This window comes from Lontra canadensis, unplaced genomic scaffold (genome assembly GCF_010015895.1).
Source record: "Lontra canadensis isolate GAN:19392208 unplaced genomic scaffold, GSC_riverotter_1.0 scaffold4, whole genome shotgun sequence".
Lineage (NCBI taxonomy): Eukaryota > Metazoa > Chordata > Mammalia > Carnivora > Mustelidae > Lontra > Lontra canadensis.
Genome location: NW_022630998.1, coordinates 35,539,328 through 35,558,717, shown reverse-complemented (window position 1 = coordinate 35,558,717; position 19,390 = coordinate 35,539,328). Strand labels below are relative to the sequence as shown.

The 19,390-nt window shown below is 43.3% G+C and overlaps 1 protein-coding gene across 1 annotated transcript; it reads left to right on the top strand.

Moving 5' to 3' along the window:
• Positions 1–6,925: 6,925 nt before the first annotated feature.
• Positions 6,926–19,173, top strand: CRHBP (corticotropin releasing hormone binding protein). The gene is made up of 7 exons (XM_032848101.1): positions 6,926–7,139; positions 7,535–7,628; positions 7,899–8,056; positions 9,387–9,597; positions 11,545–11,693; positions 16,117–16,234; positions 18,848–19,173. Exons 1-7 carry the CDS (start codon positions 7,059–7,061, stop codon positions 19,003–19,005), a joined length of 969 nt encoding a protein of 322 aa, XP_032703992.1. The 5' UTR covers positions 6,926–7,058; the 3' UTR covers positions 19,006–19,173.
• The last annotated feature ends 217 nt before the right edge of the window (positions 19,174–19,390 follow it).

Here is a 19,390-nt window from a genome sequence, read left to right as displayed (position 1 = left end):
TGGAATTTGTCTGATGTTTTACTCATGATTAGACTGGGTTATGGGTTTATGAGACAAAGCTCACAGAGGTAAAGGGCTTTTTTTTTTTTTTTAAATCACATTGTATCAGGAGCATCACAGGATTTCAGACAAATTTTAAAGCCATCATAGGACTTTAGGAACCCCCCGACCTCTGAGGCTAGACATCTTCCCCTGACCCCTTCTTTCCACTCTCACCTACCTGTGGCCTCCAAGGCTGGGCGACAGCTCCTCTCAGTCCTGAAATACTGTCTCCTCCCTTGTGGATGCCCTGCCCTCCACCCCCCACCTTTTTATAGTCCTTTTATTAAACTCCCCCCCCTGCCAAATTACCCATTTGAGAGTGCCATCTGTTCCTTGCTATGATCCTGGCTGTTACACCCACCTCCTCATCTTAGAGATGAAGTGAACAACTTGTCCAAATTCTCAGTGTGATCTGGGACTTGGGACACTGAATCTAAAGCCCTTTTGTTTCCACTCCATAGCTGACACACATGGGAACCAGAATGAAAACATTACAGTTCTTGATCACTCCTGTGAGTTGTTGTCTCCACAGTGCTGTGTGTGGCCAGAATGGAATCTGAGGCAAAAGGAAATATCACTAGGTGATAGTAGATAAAGATAAAGACTCCAAGGGTATCTTTATCTAAAGCTTTGATATTTTGTTCATCATGGCTTTAATTTTCATTTTATTATGTATTACACTGTAAAATTATTTGTCATGATGACTGAGTCTTTGTGCCCCACCTGAGTCCCAACCCTGTCCCTCCAGCTCCCCTCTACCTTTCTCACTACCACACTACACAGCCAGCTGCAGTCCTTGAGAGTCAACTCTGGGACTGGCTACAACCCTCCTCTCTTCCCTTTCCCTGGGCTTTACCTTTTGACTCTCATTACGTGGCGGTGGCCATATCTTTGGATGTGGTCAGCCCATATTGTAGTGGGGACAGTTCTTTAATTTATAACTTGGTAGGAAGAGCAGAAGCCCCTCCCCTCAATTTGCTCTTAGGTACCATCCGTGAATTCCAGGTGTGTGTGTGCTGAGGACAGAGAGGGAGGAGCCATAGGGCCAGACTTCCAGGAGTTTACATTTAGAGTCAAAGACAGTTATATTAAAAGTTAGAATAAAATATGATCAAGGGTTGTCAGGTTGTATATAAAATACTATGAATGTAGAGCAGCTCAGTCTATTGCTTATAGTTTGTGGAAGGAACAGAGGGTGGGAAGAAGGAGGGAAGGGGAGGGAAGGAAGAAGGAAAGAAGGAGGGAAAGAGAGAGAGAGGGAAGGGAGGAGGGGAGGAAGGGAGGAAGAGGGGAAAAGGAAAGGCTGACAGAGGGGGGAAGCAAGCTGGTCACTGGCAGGGGTCTCACAAAAGTGTGCTCAGAGGGCACCACACACATCTCTCTGGTGCCTAGCTTGCAGCTATCCCTACTGATTTCCTTATTTAGAACATCTCCTGTCACTCCACATAACAGGCAGACGTTTCTCCTTTAGGTTTATTTTAAGGCACCAAGAAATGAGACTCTTTCCACTTCGTTTCTCTTCCGTCAGAGAAGAGGCTGAGGCCACGTGCCTGTGCGCGTCACCGCCACCTGATGACAAACACACCAACGGTTCTGGACCCGGCTGTACTTTTCCCTTTGATGCAGGCAGTGAGGGATTATTAAATTGCATTTCATTATGATCTATCGGCTAGATGTTAGTCATGGCATATTTCGGAGTAAGCCTGAAGGAGGTTGAGATAACAATGTCACTCCAAAGTCGAGGAAGCCAACGTGCAAATGCCACAACCCCCAGTCTCCTTTGTACTTATTGATCTGCCAGTATCTTGCTTTGTGCTGTGCCATCTCACTCTTTGCTGCTAGCATAGTCATTTTTAAAACCCAAAATAAAATTTAGGGGGTTAAGTTCCGGGGCTCTTGCCTTTGAAGGAGGATCAATTACCTGGCTGGTGATAGAGAGATCTTTTGCGTCTAGACTTTGTTTCTGACTCATGGTGATAATCTGGGCCGATCATTTAATCTCTCATTTTCTCCTATCTTCACTGCTTGGCAGCGTTCCTTTGTGTGGGACATATAATAATTGAATCCCTAAAATAATACTCATTGTAGATCATCATATTACAGGTGAGAAGACATATGATCAAAGAGGTCATTAAATCATGTTTTTTTGTTTTGTTTTGTTTTTCAGTCTTTTGAAGATCCCTATTATTTTGTGAAGTCAGCATCCCTTCTGAAAACTGCTTCTCCCTTCTCTGTCCACACGGCTGTCATGAGAGCAGTCATGTTATGACAGGATCTTATCCCCTGGGCTCTGAGCCTTTTCCTACAAAGTTGTATGGACTGGGAATGATGAGAACATTGATTCAGGGTATTTTTTTATTTGTCAAACGGTAACATGTAAAGCTTAGGAATGGTTGGTGGCCACTTTCCTGCCACAGACACTGCACGTAAGAGGGGAAGGCAGCCTGAGGCAGGGAGACTGGAAAGTAGGCATTCAAATCCTTGTCTCCAGTGTTCTGCCCATGCAGTGTGCAAGATGTCTGTGTCCTGATGGTTCCCCTTTTTGTTTAAGTTCAAACCTGGTGTTAGTCCCTTGCAGCCCCCCAAATTCCTAATCTTTACTCACTGCTGGTCATCTTTTTTTTTTTTTAATTTAAATTCAATTAACATATAATGTATTATTGGTTTCAGAGGTGGAGGTCAGTGATTCATCAGTTGCATGTAAGACCCAATGCTCATTACATCATGTGCTCTCCTTCATGTCCATCCCCCAGTTACCCCATCCCTCCCATCCCACTCCTCTCAAAGCAACCCTCAGTTTGTTGCCTATGATTAAGAGTCTCTTATGGTTTATCTCCCTCTCTGATTTTTGTCTTGTTTTATTTTTTTCCTCTCTTCCCCTCTGATTCTCTATTTTGTTTCTTAAATTCCACATATCACTGTTGGTCATCTTAAGTAGAACAAAAGAAGATAACGGATTTGGAATGGAAATTACTGACACATGAGGGTTTCATTCAGGGGTTGGTTTTTACTAGTTCCCTAAGTGTATTTGTTTAGTTTCTTCCTTCCTGATTTCAGAAATATCTGAAAAACAAATCTTATCTATTAAAATTGGTTGCATTAAAAAATAGCCAGAGTCATTCAAATAGCAAGTCATCCTGAATGCAACTGAAAATTAGTGTTTTTTTGTTGTTGTTGGCTAATAGTGAGTTTTATTCAGTCATTTTTATCTCTTTTTTAAAAGATTTTAGTTATTTATTAGAAAGAGAGAGAGAGAGAACAAGCAGGGGGAGAGGCAAGGAGGCGGGGGGCGTCCAAGAGCGGCTCAATCCCAGGACCCTGAGATCATGACCTGAGCTGAAGGCAGATGCTTGACCGACTGAGACACCCAGGCACCCCATGTCATCTTTATTTCTTAAAGAACTCAATTGTATGTACCATTTCCCAACTTCTCAACATATCAGTCAGGAAAGGGAAAAGGAAGGTCTTCGGAAGCATGAATCAGTGGTGTTCTCTATTGAAGTAATTAACAAAAGAAAAAGTTTACTACTACAAGCAGGGAATACTTAAGGAGGTCTTGGGATTGACCCTAGAATAGAAAGAGATTTGGGATTATGTAATCCCTTGCTTTTCATGATACCTCAGTGTTTAAAATATTGCAAAAGCTTACACTTGGCTGTTGCAATCACATCACCAACCACATGGGTGACTACAAAGTCCCCTCTGCACGCTTAGCAATTGTCTCGGTGAGCCTCTTCAGCCTGAGCACAATTTGAAATCCTGCCCCTTGACCCATGTTCATGAATTGAATATGAATCTATATTGTGTGGCCACCTTGACCCTCAGACTTGACACAAATGACAGTTTGCTCTCGGGGTTTGTGAAAGAAAAAATGTCTTAATCTTACCTAACAAAAAGAATGTCTTAACACAACCCAACAGTAGTTTAAGACCTTAAAAGCATTGATCAGGAACTGTATCAACATTGACATTAAAGTCTCAAAAAATATGGAGAGAAAAAAAGACATGTGCAGAGAATGGAGGTGAATATGAGGATAGTTTCCAACCAGGATGCCTAGGGACTCTGGGTTTACTAAGAATGTATTTCAAAATAACCAGTGAAATTGTTTGAACAAATGGCTTTGAAATATTAAGTTAGTTGTTTGAATGACTAAATCAGTCCATGAAATAATTTATCTTTTGTCTGCGGATATAGACCTACTTATTTTCCAGAAACTTTTCTTCTGTCTCATCCAAATTACTCTCCCATTGCTTTCATCCATTTTTATACTTTTGCTCATAGAGAATGGCTACCTGGCTTCTCTTTGTCCTCCTGTTCAGCCTTCTTAGTTTTCCCCGATAAGTTCTAGATTTTATACTTTACTTACTCTTTTTTTTTTTTTTTTAGTAGCCAAACATTACATTAGTTTCAGGTATACAATTTAGTGATTTGGCAAGTTTATACATTATGCTTTGCTCACCACAAGTATAGCTACCATCTGTCCTATTAAATCACTATTACAATATCATTGATTGCATTCCTTATGCTATGCTTTTTATTCTCATGACTTACTCATTCCATAATTGGAATCCCCTTTACCCATTTCACCCAACCCTGTCCCCCCCCCCACCGGCAACCATCAGTTTATTCTCTATATTTTACAGTTCTGAATCTGTTTTTCGTTTGTTGATTGATGGCTTGATTGACTGATTGATTGATGGAATCATATGGTATTTGTCCTTCTCAGGCTGACTTATTTCACATAGCATAATACCCTCTAAGTCTACCCATGTCGCCTCAAATGGCACCATCTCATTCTTTTTTTATGGCTATGCAATATTCCGTTCTGTATTTATACCACATTTCCTTATCTGTTCACCTGTTGGTGGACACTTTGGTTGCTTCCATGTCTTGGCTATTACATTTAATACTTCAATAAATAGGGGGTGCATATATTTTTTCAAGTTAATGTTTTCATTTTCTTCAGGTAAATACCCAATAGTAGAATTATTGGATCAAGTGATATTTCTATTTTTAATTTTTTAAAGAACTTCCATGCTGTTTTCCACAGTGGCTATGCCAGTTTACATTCCCACCAATAGTGCATGAGAGTTTCTTTTTCTTCATATTCTCTCCACTTGTTGTTTCTTGTATTTTTTATTTAACCATTCCAACAAATATGAGGTGCTATCTCATTGTGATTTTGATTTCCACTTCCTTGATGAAGTATGAAGGGGCGGGTTGGAGAAGGCCATCTCTATGGTGATGCTACCAAAGCCAGACCTCCAAAATAGGATAAACAAGAGTCTCCAAGCTGAGTGATGGGCTTAATCTTGGGAGCAGGCCAAGGCCACAGCTAGGTTGACAGAAAAGGCAAATGGGCCCATGGCATGTGGGATGAGTGTTGCCTGAGGAACACTGAGGGACAGTGAGGGAAGGAGACTTGAAGATGGCCTGGCATGTTTGAGGCCAAGGAAGCTGGTCTTAAGCCATTTATTTGTCTGTGTTAATCCTCTAAGATTTCTTTATACCGTCTCTGAAATTCAGACATCTAAACAGTCCCAAGATGGGGAAAAGAACATGGTTCCCAGGTTTCAAGACCTTTGGGTATCTTTCCCTTTCAGGCTTTCTGCGGTCTTGAGGACTGTTTCCAAAATTGGAGTATGGTAGGAAGGCCTCCCGGTTACACAACTAAGAGGCAGCCCCTTTAGAGCACAGATAGTCTTAAATATGAAAACATCAAGTTCCAACACCACTAGGTAAATTACTGCTTAATTTTGAGTATTTACAAACTAAAAATAAACCATTTCCTTGAGTGAAAACTTGTATTATGTTCCCATTACTTGTACTAACTTTAATGACAACAAAAGCTAAGGGTAGTATTTTCTACCAAGCAGAGAGAGGTAAAACAACATGATGTTTTTAGAATTTGTATTTGTCTTGCTTAGCATATAAACAGGAAAACCAAAATTTTAGCATCCCCAATATTTCCCACAAAATTTGACATAAACGGGAAGCAACTGTCTTCTGTCCAATCACCAAAGATACTTATTTCTGGATCTCTAAGTTTGTTTAGCCTGATACATTTGCTGATAAGCAATCATAATAAAGCTTCTGGGCAGTTCTTTCTACCAGAGTATTAAAATATTCTAAGTATTTGAAGGTGTGAAATAGAATGACTTCATCCCTCACTGGTTCAGATGGATGTCGAGGTCATGGCCGCAGTTAGCCAGCCCAGGAGTATGTCCTACCAGGTATACATTTGGGCTAAATGATAAAATTTGGCTAAAATCCAGAGGTTTATAGATGCCTGAGTTAGCTTTCCATTAGGGAAATGCTTACAAGGAAATGGACCAGCATAAAAGACAAAGGGACAGAAAGAAAACTTGAGCTGCATTATTGCCATCTTCTGCAAAATCAGACTTCAGCTTCTGTTTGGAACTAAAAACACCTCATGTTACTTCCTGAGAGACATGAACAATTGCACGAATACTATATTCTCTGGTAGTTTCCAGCATGATTCCATCCAAGGTTCTGTGACAAGCCTGCATGATAAAGTGATAAGTGTTTGGCTATTTTATGCATGTGTTTAACTTTGTCACTTTCCTTTGCAACACCGAGAATTCCCTAAATATCCACAGAAAGAGATAATTTAGCATTTGGCAGATCCAGCAAAATGCCTCCTTTATTCTCTAGCCATACCTCATTCTCGCTCCCACAGTTTAGTTCAATAAGTTGTAAGTGCCTGAAATCATTCTTGGTGAATAATGCTGCCGGACCACTCTGAAAATTTGTGGCTGAGAGGGGGACCCTCGTCATCAGCACGCACTTTGTCACTGAGACAGGGTAACCCATGGTTACTGAGCTCAGATCAGTTAAGGGGCAGAGAGTCCCCCCACCCCCCGCCTCACTGCTCTATAAAAGAGACCCAGCAAAGGGACCCTACCAGCCTCTAGCTCTCAGCCTGGGCGAAGGTGTGGGAAGCAAAGCCTGAGACCTTCAGAGCCAAGCAGACCAGCTGCAGAAGCCAGGCAGGCATGTCTCCTTCTTTCAAACTTCAGTATCACTTCATTCTGATCTTCCTGATGGCTCTAAGAGGGGAGAACCGGTACCTAGAGGTGAGATATCTCCAGACTGACCCCATCACATCTTTTGTGGGTGTGGGTGTGTGTGTGTGTGTGTGTGTGTGTGTGTCCAGCCATGGGGGGTGGATAAGCTACGTTTGTTGGGATTAGCTCTTTCTTCCCTGTCTTTTGCCCCTTCCTTCTCCTGGTTTCCCCTTGGCTGGTCTTCCTCCCTGCCTCTTGGCCCCTGAGGATGCCCTGGTCCTTCCCTTGGTCCCTGGGGATGCCCTGGTCTGATGGAAAGGATCTAAGACCTTTTCTTCTTTGGACGCGGGAGACGTTGATCCCGCCACTTTATTCTCTTTGCTGTGGGGCAGATCGAGGGCCCTGCTGCCAGTCCCCTTTCCCACCTCTCGAACTTCTCCCGACTGACTCATTTTCTTTGCCAGCTGCGGGAAGCGACGGACCACGACCCTTTCCTGCTCTTCGGCGCCAACCTGAAGCGGGAGCTGGCGGGGGAGCCTCTGTATCGCCGCGCTCTGCGTGAGTCGGGGCTGCCGGCGCGCGTCCGCGGGCAGCGGGGAAGTGGCGAGCTTGGGCTCTGCGCCGGGGCAGGAGGCTCCGGGCATCGCCGGGGGTGGGGTGGAATGCGAGTCCCATCTCGGGGTCCCGCTGGAGCCAGAGGCGCGCCGGCGGGGGTCGGGGAGTCCGGCACTGGGCGCTGCAGACCCGGGAACCGGGCACGTGAGACGGGCTGCCCGGGGCCGGCGCCTCCGGGGCTGCAGCCCCCGCACCCCTGACGCCCTCCCGCAGGGTGCCTGGACATGCTGAGCCTCCCGGGCCAGTTCACCTTCACCGCCGACCGGCCGCAGCTGCACTGCGCCGCCTTCCTCATCGCCGAGCCCGAGGAGTTCATCACCATCCACTATGACCTGGTCTCCATCGACTGTCAGGGCGGCGACTTCCTGAAGGTGAGGCCACCTGCCAGCGCCTGCTTGGGGGCCCCGAAGGGGGACCGGTCGGGATGCGGTGCCCAGCGTGGGGGTGCAGGGAGGGGAGCTCGTTCCGGAGTGGCAGAGGCGTCTCCCGGACGGCCACGCGGAGCGAACCTCTCCCCGCACCCGAGGGTCTCCAGCCTCTCTGGTCGCAGGGCTTTAAGTTTCCCCGGTGCGCTCCCGGGAGCCCGCGCTTGCAAAGACTTGAACTCGCGGCGGGACGCGCTGTGTGAGATGAAAACTGATACAAACTGCCCGCCCCGCAGCTTGGGGCCACCTGGAGGGCCAGCCCAGCTTAGAAGGCCGGCCCGCGTCTGTGCGGGGCATTCCAGGCATACGGAGGTCGTCCTCAATGCCGGGGTGACCCGGTTTGGAAGCAGGAGGGCCCTGGAGGTTGGGACGGAGGCTGAGAGGGGGTCTGAGGCCGTTGGGAGGCGAGGACGAGTCCCCCAACCTCACCCCATCCCCAGTCCTCATTGGTCTCCGTGAGTCTGACCCTTCAGCTACTCAGTCCCATTACGATGCTCATGATTAGAACCTCCCAGGTGGAATTATTTTGGAATCTGGCAAACTCCTTAGAAGACTTCTGGGTCATGAAGCCATTTGTAGCTGGTGATTTTGCTAATGTGAACTCGGTTGGACTCTTTTAGTTGGAGGAGACCTGTGGTGATTTGGGGGAGTACTGTCAGTAGACGCTGACCTTTTATCTAATCGCAAACTTTAACCACAGTGAAGGAAAAGAAGTCATTGCTGTCTGAGTGTTCAAGTAGTTCTTGTTAGTTTAATATGAAATAAGTGTTACAAAATGAGGGAAATGGGCACATTACAGCCTTTGACAAGTAGGTAAAGTTGCTACTCCAGTTTTTTTTTTTTCCTTTTGCTAGTTTTGAGATATTTTGTTAATATATTGAGGTGGAGAAGGCGAAGACTAGCTGAAACCCAAATTATGCTTGTGTGGAATTTTTCTGAAAATGGGATGTGTGGGAAATGTGACCAAGATAAAAATGTATATTGTCTATAGTTTCATTTACCAAAGAGGCTGAAATTATGGAGTATAGTAAAGTTTACTTACTTTGGATTCTTTAAGGTTTATGAAGAAAAAAATCATTATTAGTAATACTTGCAGACCACCTTCATGGTCAGAATATATATATAGATGGAAAGCAAGGGGGCAGGGGAGTGCAGGCTGTCAGTCACTCACACCGGAAGAATCCTTGCTAGGGAACTTCCCCCCCCCTTTTTAACATAGCGGTGACTTCAGGAGTTGATAGAAAAGATCACCTATGTCTGTGTTTTTTGTCGGAAGGTATTTGATGGTTGGATTCTCAAGGGGGAGAAGTTCCCAAGTTCCCAGGATCATCCTCTCCCCACAACTGAGCGGTACATAGATTTCTGTGGCAGTGGTCTAAGCAGAAGGAGCATCAGATCTTCCCAGAATGTGGCCATGATCTTCTTCCGGGTTCATGAACCAGGAAACGGATTCACCTTCAGCATAAAGACAGATCCCAACCTCTTTCGTAAGTGGACTCCCTCTCTTCCTGGTGGGAAGGCAGGGCTTGGATGGAGTGTCAGGTCTGCTTTTCAAAGGTAGTGTGACTGCACCGGCCTTAAGAAATTTGAAGTGAGGAATGATTTGAATGGAAATTCTTTTGCCATTAGAAATGACCTAAAGGATATTTCCTATTCATTACTCTGAAAATCAATTCAGTTTTTAGGAGGTATTGGCAGGTAGGTAGGATATTGATTTTTAGTAGGTAAAATTTTATTTTTTTTCTTTAGTCTTTTTCTGATCTTCGGAGGCACTACAATGGATTCAGTGACCAACTCTGAGTCATTCCATTAATCTGGGATTAGCTTGAGGAATCAGATCTGAAGTTGCCATCTTAGAAATATTTAGGCAAAGGCTCTATCTGGGATGTGATAGACAGATTTCATGTCCTAAGCAGAGGGTTGGACTGAAGGACTTCTACATTGCTTTCTAATTCTGAGCCCACCACTCTAACTTATTTCATTTCTGTTGGATACCCACATAGATGCTATAAAGCTGAACAGCCCAGGCCTAAAACGTTATTCTTTTTTTTTTTTTAGATTTGATTTATTCATTTATTTGCCAGAGAGAGAAAGAGAGAGATCACAAGTAGGCAGGCAGAGGCAGAGGGATGAGGCAGAGGGAGAAGGCAGGCAGAGGCAGAGGGAGAAGCAGGTTCCCTGCCGAGCAAGGAGCCCAATGTGGGACTCGATCCCAGGACGCTGGGATCATGACCTGAGCCGAAGGCAGCTGCTTAACCAACTGAGCCACCCAGGCATCCCCTAAAACGTTATTCTAATCAAAATGAGTTTGTTCATCTGCTTATATTTTTTTAAGTCAGGAAAAGAAAAAAATTGCTCATTTTTGGCTGCATACGATTGTATTAACACTTCAAATGGTGGAAGAAAAGGGTCTAATCTGCCAAAGAATAAGGTAGTGATTTACCTTCCAATTTTTATTTTTTAAAAAAGAAGCTCCAAAAGTCCATTTTTGAGGACTGGAGCAGAATAACCCTAGAAAGCAACATGAAATGTTTCTCCTATATTTTTATGGTTAGAAATCAGAAATCTTCTAGAATCACCAAGGGATTTCAGTTCCTTTTGGAATTAAGTATAATTTAAATTTAAATTTAATTTAGTTTAAATTTAAAATTAAGTGTAAATTAAACATAGGAATAAAGAATTCTGACCTATTCTGATCAATTAGAAATCTTTGGCCCAGGATCGGCAAAACTCTGATACTTCCAGTTTCATAGTTAAGAGAATAAATGTATTATAAGTCTATATTTGAGATACAAAATAAATCAGAAAGTCTTATGATAAAGTTAAACATTAATATTTTACCTTTAAAAATATTTTACCTTTTAGTCAGTTTATCACTTAACACCCAGGAAATATTTATTCAGACATAAACTTGCTTTCTATTTTTCTCAGCCTCTTTTGTAGCTATTTTTTAATTTATTGACTTCATTATTTTAAAAATATCACTACAGTTCCAAGTTCAGTGAACGTAGGTTTCAGGCAGGCAGGGTTTGACTTCTGGCCTCACCTTTGATTTTTTTTTCTTTCAGATTTACAGCTCAAATTTGGACACTAGTTAATGAAGTGTTTCTAGAACTTCTACTAGCTAGTGTTGTTTGACTGATTATTAATTTATGTCTGGTTATTAATTTATTGTTGTAAACAAGGTAACTCCTTTAGACTGGGATCAGAAGCCCCCTTGCCACCTAGGACCTTCCAACAATGTCCATACCTCCCTGGTGACTTTTATCCCTTCGACTCCTTCCCGACTCCAAACTGCCCTTGTGATATCTATTCTTGTCCAGCCCACAAGGGCCCTAGACCATGAATAGGAGCCTAGAATAAGGATAGGATAAACTTCTATGAACATCCAGCATACCAAATAGTGAAAAATGTGCCTTTGTTTTTCCACAAAGCCTGCAACGCGATCTCCCAGACCCCTAGTGGGAGGTTTACCCTGGTCGTCCCACATGCGCGTCGAAACTGCAGCTTCTCCATAATTTATCCCGTGGTCATCAAAATATCAGATCTCACCCTGGGACACTTACATGGTCTGCAGTTCAAGGTAAGTTGCTTTCTTACTTCCCAGTCATTTACTAAGGCCACAGCTTTACCAGAGGAGGAGGAAGCATTCAGGGCAAACACAGACATTAGCGAAGTGCAAGAACATATCCTTCTGTTGACTCTCAGGCCCTCATGCGCTTTGCCCTCTCTGCTTTGATGAGAGCCCCCTTCTATTTCCCTTACACTGCATGTTGAGTGCTCAGGTGCCCCTTCCGATTACTTGACTACTTCTCTTGTGATGTAAGAAATGTTTTCAGTTAGGAAAGTTGTGGCATATAATTACAATTGAACTCTCTTGTACTTGCCTCTTTTACAAAAATTCTCTCCTAGCAGAACCTAGTGTGAGTCATCTACACAGCTGTTTTTCTGATTATTGGAATTTTTTATCACATGAAGGAAGTATCTCAGTGACAGAACTGTGTGATGAAGGAATGCTAAGTGTAGCATAAAATACAAAATTGGATTTTTTATACTACAAAATACAGTAAAGTTTTGAAGATTTTTTTTAAACTTTTTTTTACATTTTTTAAAAAAGATTTTATTTATTTGTCAGGGTGGTGAGGGGGAGAAAGAGAGTGAGCACAAGCAGGGGAACAGCAGGCAGAGGGAGAAGCAGGCTCCCCACTGAGTAAGGAGCCCCATGCAGACCTGGATCCCAGGACCCCGGGATCATGACCTGAGCCAAGAAGGCAAACGCTTAACCAACTGAGCCACCCAGGCGCCCCTTTTTTTTTACATCACATTTAATTAAATATATTTTGTATGAAAATATTAGTTGAGAATCTCCATCAATCTGTATTTCCATGAACTTCTGTATGGACTTTATAATTAATGCTGAGCTTGACCACATTTTTGGGGGCAAGGGAGAGCCTTGCTGGCTTCTTCACTCTGAGTCATTCTCATTTCCTTTCACTTTCCCATATTCCTAGGTTAAGATAGCTCATATATTTGCTGACATCAAAGACAGTCATTGTTCCTAATCAGGCAGATTTCAGTGAAAACCAAACAAACAGGACCAGCACTGAAAAAAGGTGTATATCTAATTTCCAATAAGCCCAATTTCATGGGCCAGTGCCTTTTTTTTTTTTTTTTTTTTTTGGTTGGGCCTTAGTGGAAAAAAATAATCCTTTGATAAAGACCAGAATAAGCAGATGTCTTTGGCATAGCCCTCTTTTTTTTTTTTTTAAGATTTTATTTACTTATTTGATGGAGAGAGAGAGATCACAAGTAGGCAGACAGGCAGGCAGAGAGGGAGGGGAAAGCAGGCTCCCACTGAGCAGAGAGCCCGATGCTGGGCTCCATCCCAGGACCCTGAGATCTTGACGTGAGCCGAAGGCAGAGGCTTAACCCACTGAGCCACCCAGGCACCCCTGGTATAGTCCTCTTGGCCTGAGATTGTATGCCTGTCCTGATGTATACCTCAGAAGATGGCAAGCACAATTCCAGGTTGGGAGATCTGCACTTAAGTTGTTCTTGGCTGTGAGGAGTAATCTTGGTGTTTCCGCTTGAAAACCTGTTGAAGTCTGCAGTGTTCTAGGCATCTATTCTTTTACAAAATAATTTTTGAGGTCTTCCTATGTTCAAGGCACTATTCTAGATGCTGGAAATGAGCAGGGAGCAGCACACTCCTGCTCACAAAGAACCTGCATTCTTGTGGGTTGAGATAAGAAGAAGTGTAATGTATTCAGAATAGTGATGAGTGCCCAACAGAAAATGAGGCAGAGTGCTGCGATCCACAAGGGAGTAGAGAGGGGGGCGGGGAGCTCCTCAAGGTAACGTGGTCAGGGAAGAAAACCTCTGAGAAGGAGACGTTTAGGGTAAAATGTGAGTGATAGGTAGGAAGGACCCAGCAGCAGCTGGAAAAGCCTGGAACACAGGGGACAGTAATGCAGAGACTCAGAGGGAGGAATGGGCTTGCTGTGTCCCAGAAATAGAAAGAAAGGTGGAGCTGGGGGATATTGGACAGCATCAAGGAGAAGGGCAGAGCCAGGGTGTGGAGAGCCCAGCCTGGCATATAGAAGGAGTCTGGGTTTATTCTAAGTGTAGTGGGAAGCCACTGAAGGGGTGTAGGCAGGAAAGTGACATAATCCATTTGATTATGCTCAGGTCCAGTGGTTGGGAATTGCTGATCTTGTGACCACATTAATTAATGAAGTCCATGGAGGGAGGGAGAGGATTACCTAAAGGCCATTCTGGCTGGCGAATTGGCTATGGGGGCCAGAGTGGTGCAGGGAGGGCCATTGTCACAGTTTAGGCAGGAGAAGGTAGTGGCTTAGTCCAGGTAGCCAGAACCTCAACAGAGAACTCTAGGGGCTCACTACTGAGGAGCTGAACACAGCAGGGTAGGGTAGTACTTCTCATTCCTAAGACTAGCTGAGAGGTTTGGGAAGAGCAGAGTAAAGTCACTGAACATCAAGGAACAGGTGTGTCCAACTTCTTTGCTTCTGCTTGGTTCCCCTCATTTTAGCTCCTACTTCTTCCCTACTTCCTTACTTCTCATTTTTCTCTCTGGGGTCTGCCTTTCCCCTTTGCCACTTCATACTGAAATTTAGAACCTGAAGAACCTAGTGGAAAGTTTAGTCTTAAGGGATGTTCCCCCTGGACATCCTCTCCTGAAGGGAAAGACAATTAAGATTTTTTTCCCCTTCATCTCTCATTCAACTCTTCATACAAGAACATAAGCCCTGTACACAGGAGGGCTAATTGAGCCTCTGTTTCATTATTGAATGAAATCATGTGTAGAGCATCTAAGCATAGGAACCAGGATATAGTAGGCACTTAAAAAATGTATGTCCCCACCTCCTTCCTTGTATTAGCCAAACAGTTGGTATTATATTACTTCCTAATTTGTTGTCCTGTTCTAGTTGCTTTTCAGTGTCTTCTAGATGGTTGAATGTGTGTGACTATGCATGTGTGTGTCTTTAACATTTTCTATTTTATTTTTTAAATATTTTGTTTATTTGAGAGAGAGAGAGAGCAAGAGAGAGCACAAGCAGAGGGAGGGGCAGAGGGAAAGGGAGGAGCAGTCTCCCTGTTGAGCAGGGAGCCTGACGTGGGAATTGATCCCCGAACCCTGAGCCGAAGGCAGAAGCTTAATGGACTGAGCCATCTAGGCGCCCCTAACATTTTCTATTTTACTTTTCAAAAGATTTTATTTATTTATTTGACAGAGAGAAAATGAGAGAGAGCAAGCATGAGAGGGGGAAGGTCAGCGGGAGAAGCAGACCCCATGCTGAGCAGGAAGCCCAATGCAGAACTTAATATGGGACTCGATCCTGGGACTCCAGGATCATGAGCTGAGCCGAAGGCAGTTGCTCAAGCAACTGAGCCACCCAGGAGCCCCACATTTTCTCTTTTTAGATGTTGTTCCCTATGTGGCAGGGTCTGCCTGGTTTACCTCTGTGCACCTTGCCACTCTGCACTAGATCTCTCAATAGTATGTCTCATCGAAGAAGAGGATCACAGGCAAAACCGACTGTAATTTTGCGGAATAGTGCAAGAGGAAAACGTGCGGGCCCTTATTTTAGAGTTATTAGGAACTTCAGGTGACAGCAGAGCTTTAAGCCAAGCACAGGGCCCTTGTAAGTGTGGGCCCTGTGGGCACAGGGGACCATGCCGACGAGGCCAGCAGACCTGATCACAGGAGATGGGTGACCCAAGGGGCAACCTCTGAGAGTGGCTGCTTCATTTGTGGGGGGAAGTGAAGTGCAGGAATTGCCACGGACAAGGCAATGTGGAAAGGATGAAGGGAAGTGGAAAACAGTTACAGTGGATTGCATCCTGGAATACCTTCCGGTTTGGAGTAGCTTGAAATAAATTTGTCTTAGTTGGGAGGAGAAAGACACTGGTAGTTCAATCTACCTTGACCTCCAAAGGAGGGTTCTTTTCCTTCTTTAATATTCTTAGAACTAATCTAAATGCCCATTAGGAGAAATGATAAGGATTGTCCCAAGAGCAGGAAAGGTCCTTTCTAAAGAAGAGGAAAAGAGGTGAGTTGAAGGAAGAACTGGTATGAAAGCCCTATTTATAAATATGGACTGCATATATTAAGAAATTCAAATAATTCCATATGTATGTGCAGATGATTTAAAAAGTAAAGCATTTTCAGATTCAATTTTCACTCATTTTATGTGGAGTTTACAGATTCCCATTTCATCATTCTGGTCCTTGAGATTATAATATATCTTTTTTAAATGCACACACATTTAAAGAAAGCGATTACTCAACTCATTTAGAGGAGCAGTTCTTATGATTTTGTTCCTTAGAGATGTCTTTTCATTTCCGGAGTCCCGGATGTTCAATGAAACGGCACCGCCAACATGGCAATGGCTGATTGAGGGAATTCATCAATGTGTGGCTGGTCAAATGGTTTGACTTCTGTAATTGGTTGAAATATATCTTTCTCTGCTGCTTTATTCTCTTAGAACCCCTCAGCAGGTTGTGGGGGAATAGGAGATTTTGTGGAGCTGCTGGGAGGACCTGGGCTGGACCCCTCCAAGATGATGCCTTTGGCTGACCTCTGCTATTCGTTTCATGGCCCTGGTGAGATATTTCTTTGATTATCATTTGTGAGCCTGTCAAGATTCCTTTAATAAAACTTGATACTCCCTCAAATAGAACACCTCAGATTTTTTATACATGGGAAGGCAAGTTCGACTCAAAAAACTTGCATTTTGCACTTTGAGCCAATGTAAGGATTTTTATATTTGAGTATATGTATGGTATCAAGAAGGCATTAGCAAAATACATGACACTGGGAGAGGAACCTCTAAAGAGATATGGGTGCATGTTTAAAGTTGACCCTAAGAAAACCATGAAAATGACAATTTTTATGTTCTGTGCTCTTTCTACCTTCTTAAAGGTGCCTGCTTTCATCCTCTAGAGACCAACAGGTTTACTAACTGAAAACTATGCTTCAAATAGATGTACCACCAATTAGTAGGAGTATAATAATAAAGCAATATCTTTTTTAAAATAATGGAGCAATAGATAACTAAATAACTTTTCCATATCTGTATATGTGTGTATTATTCATAGTATGTACATTCAAAAGTGTTATGCTTTATTAGACATTCTCAGAACTGCTGAGTGTCCCCAATGTCTAAGGGCAAAGCCGGCCTCTGAAACTGAAAAACGGTCACTGGTAATAAAAGACCAGTTTAATACACAGCATGCCAAGCAGGCCCTGATATTCTTTGTGGGGGATCAGTGAAGGTTTTCCATTGGTTCATGGTCACGTGGGGTGAGGGGGGCTGGGAATTGCTGGTTTAAACTGTGAGTACATGTGGCTTGGCTTGCCTCTTACTGTGTTCTCTGAAGCACTGGATCGTTCCATGCTGGAGGGTACCTGCGAGGAGATGCGTTTGCTCTGGGTAAGAAGAGTAGATTAAGGTCTGAGGAATGCTCTTGCCTTAAAATTTAGGTAACTGAAGGCAGAGGAATTTTGATACAGTTATGTCACATAATTAAATCAGGTGCACAGTAACAAAGGAAATGGAGCATGTTACATATGTCAAAGTTTAGAGTGAGAACAGAAAAAGAATAACCTTCCAAATAATTTAAAGAAAATTAAATTTGGACCTGCTCATAGAAGCTTAACCTAGACTCCCAGGTTCTTATATAAAAGTAATTATAGGGTTTATATTTATAATGTCTCTGAATTGACTTTTATCTCAGGTAAGTATCTGGCTGTTTTACTTCCTCTGAGCCCAGGCACAGGTTTGTGAAGTAACTGTTATGCAATAATAATGCTAGTGTTCCTCGGGATGCAGGCCTGACAGAGACAAGGGGCCGGGGAGCGGAAGACAGACAAAATTAAAACAGCAGAAAAAATTATTGTTGGGCAAATAAATCTTACATCTGGAACCAGCTTGAGGGGCACCTGGGTGGCTCAGTCGTTAAGTAGCTGCTTTTGGTTCAGATCATGATCCCAGGGTCCTGGGATTGAGCCCCGTCCTGGGATCGAGTCCTCTGCTCAGCGGGAAGCCTGCTTCTCCCTCTCCCACTCCTCCTGCTTGTGTCTCCTCTCTTGATGTGTCTCTCTCTGTCAAATAACAATAGAACAAAAATAAGTATTTTAGTGTATATCTAAACTATGCAAATGATTTTTTGGTTACATGTAAACAAGGTTATTATCTAGCTCAGAAAATGATAAACAGGTGATATTTCTTTAGTCAACACAAAATCCAGCAGTACACTCCATCCTCTATCCCTGCCCACTGAATGCCACTTGCATCCTCAGATAATGACAATCAAAAATTGCCCCTGCAAATTTCCAACCTGTCCCTAGAGGGCGGTACTGTTCCTGATGAGACCCCCGAACTACAAAAGTGCGGAGTAGTAGACAGCCGGCTTCTCTTCACTGCCTTTACTGTGGAAGCATTGCAGGTAGGAAGGAGAACATGAAAAGTGCAGAGACATCTTATTGTCTCTGTTGAATAACAAAAATTCAACTGAATAGATTTCAAAGATCTCACTGGCTTTATTAAACAATTCATGAATCGGGCAGCATTCCTTCTAGCAGGCAGAGGAGACTCCAAGGCATTGTACCAAATGAAAGGTTTTTATAGAGGGGGGGCGTGTGGGCAAGAAATTTGGCAAAAGAAGAAGATTGTTCCAGACAAGGCCACTTTCCCTTAGGGGGAAAAGCAAGGTGTCTTGTTATGCGGATTGCTTCATCTTCCTTTTGTGGGATGCAGAGGGCCCCTGTAGCTGACTCACTGACAGGATAGGAAAAGTCCTGACTGACTGATTAAGGCTACCTTTGGGGGTGGGGGGAATGTTGAAATTACTACTAGATTAGGTATGAAGCCCCAGTTTCATACCCTGGTCTAAAGGACACCATTTTGGGCTTATGGTTTTCTGTTTCTTTCCCCCTGTGATTTTCTTAACTACTCTTTCCAGCCAGTTTTATTTGGCTAACAAATGTTTTTGCACATGAGGAAACCTGACTTCACTTTCGGTATTCTACAATTAATTATATATTATAATAAAAATGAAAACAGAACGTTTCACCTGATGGCAGATGCATGGCTTGAGTATGTGAGAGGAAGCTACATCCCCTTGCTTTCCTTGTGTTTAAATGATCTTGTCGATAGAATGGTTTGTATGGTTTCTAACCTGCAGGGAACCTTTTACTTTTTTCATGAATTATAGCCCAAATGAAAATCGGCTGTGACAACACGGTGGTGCGCATGGTGTCCAGTGGAAAGCACATAAATCGTGTGACTTTTGAGTACCGCCAGCTGGAACCATATGAACTGGAAAACCCAAGTGGGAACAGTATCCAAGAAATCTGTTTGTCTAGTCTTTGAATAACCAACCCCAGTGATTTACATGCTGCTAGTTAAGTGAGTTCTTAATGGCTATTGTATATGATTTTGATGACTAGCTAGTTAAAAGCCTTTCATACCAGTCAGTATTTCCAGGCTTGAGCACACATTAGACACATACACACACACACACACACACACACACACACACACACAGAGACACCCTCTGTGTGCACAAATGTGCATTAATTTTTGTAGCTTGCTTCTTCTTCATTATAATATATGGATGACCACGTGGTGGCAACTAGCTCCCCTTTGGTAGAAAAAGAGTTTTCTGTAATTCTTTGGTATGCTACAAACCTGAACTGGTAAGAGAAGCACAAAGCAATGGCCAATAAGAAATTGTATTTCAAAAGAAAAAAAAATG

Bases quoted from the DNA above. Each gene is read 5' to 3' on its own strand.
- CRHBP (XM_032848101.1), top strand. From the start codon at position 7,059: ATGTCTCCTTCTTTCAAACTTCAGTATCACTTCATTCTGATCTTCCTG. The intron at 9,598-11,544 runs GTAAGTGGACTC...TTTTCCACAAAG, and splicing joins GACAGATCCCAACCTCTTTC to CCTGCAACGCGATCTCCCAG. The intron at 11,694-16,116 runs GTAAGTTGCTTT...TTATTCTCTTAG, and splicing joins TACATGGTCTGCAGTTCAAG to AACCCCTCAGCAGGTTGTGG.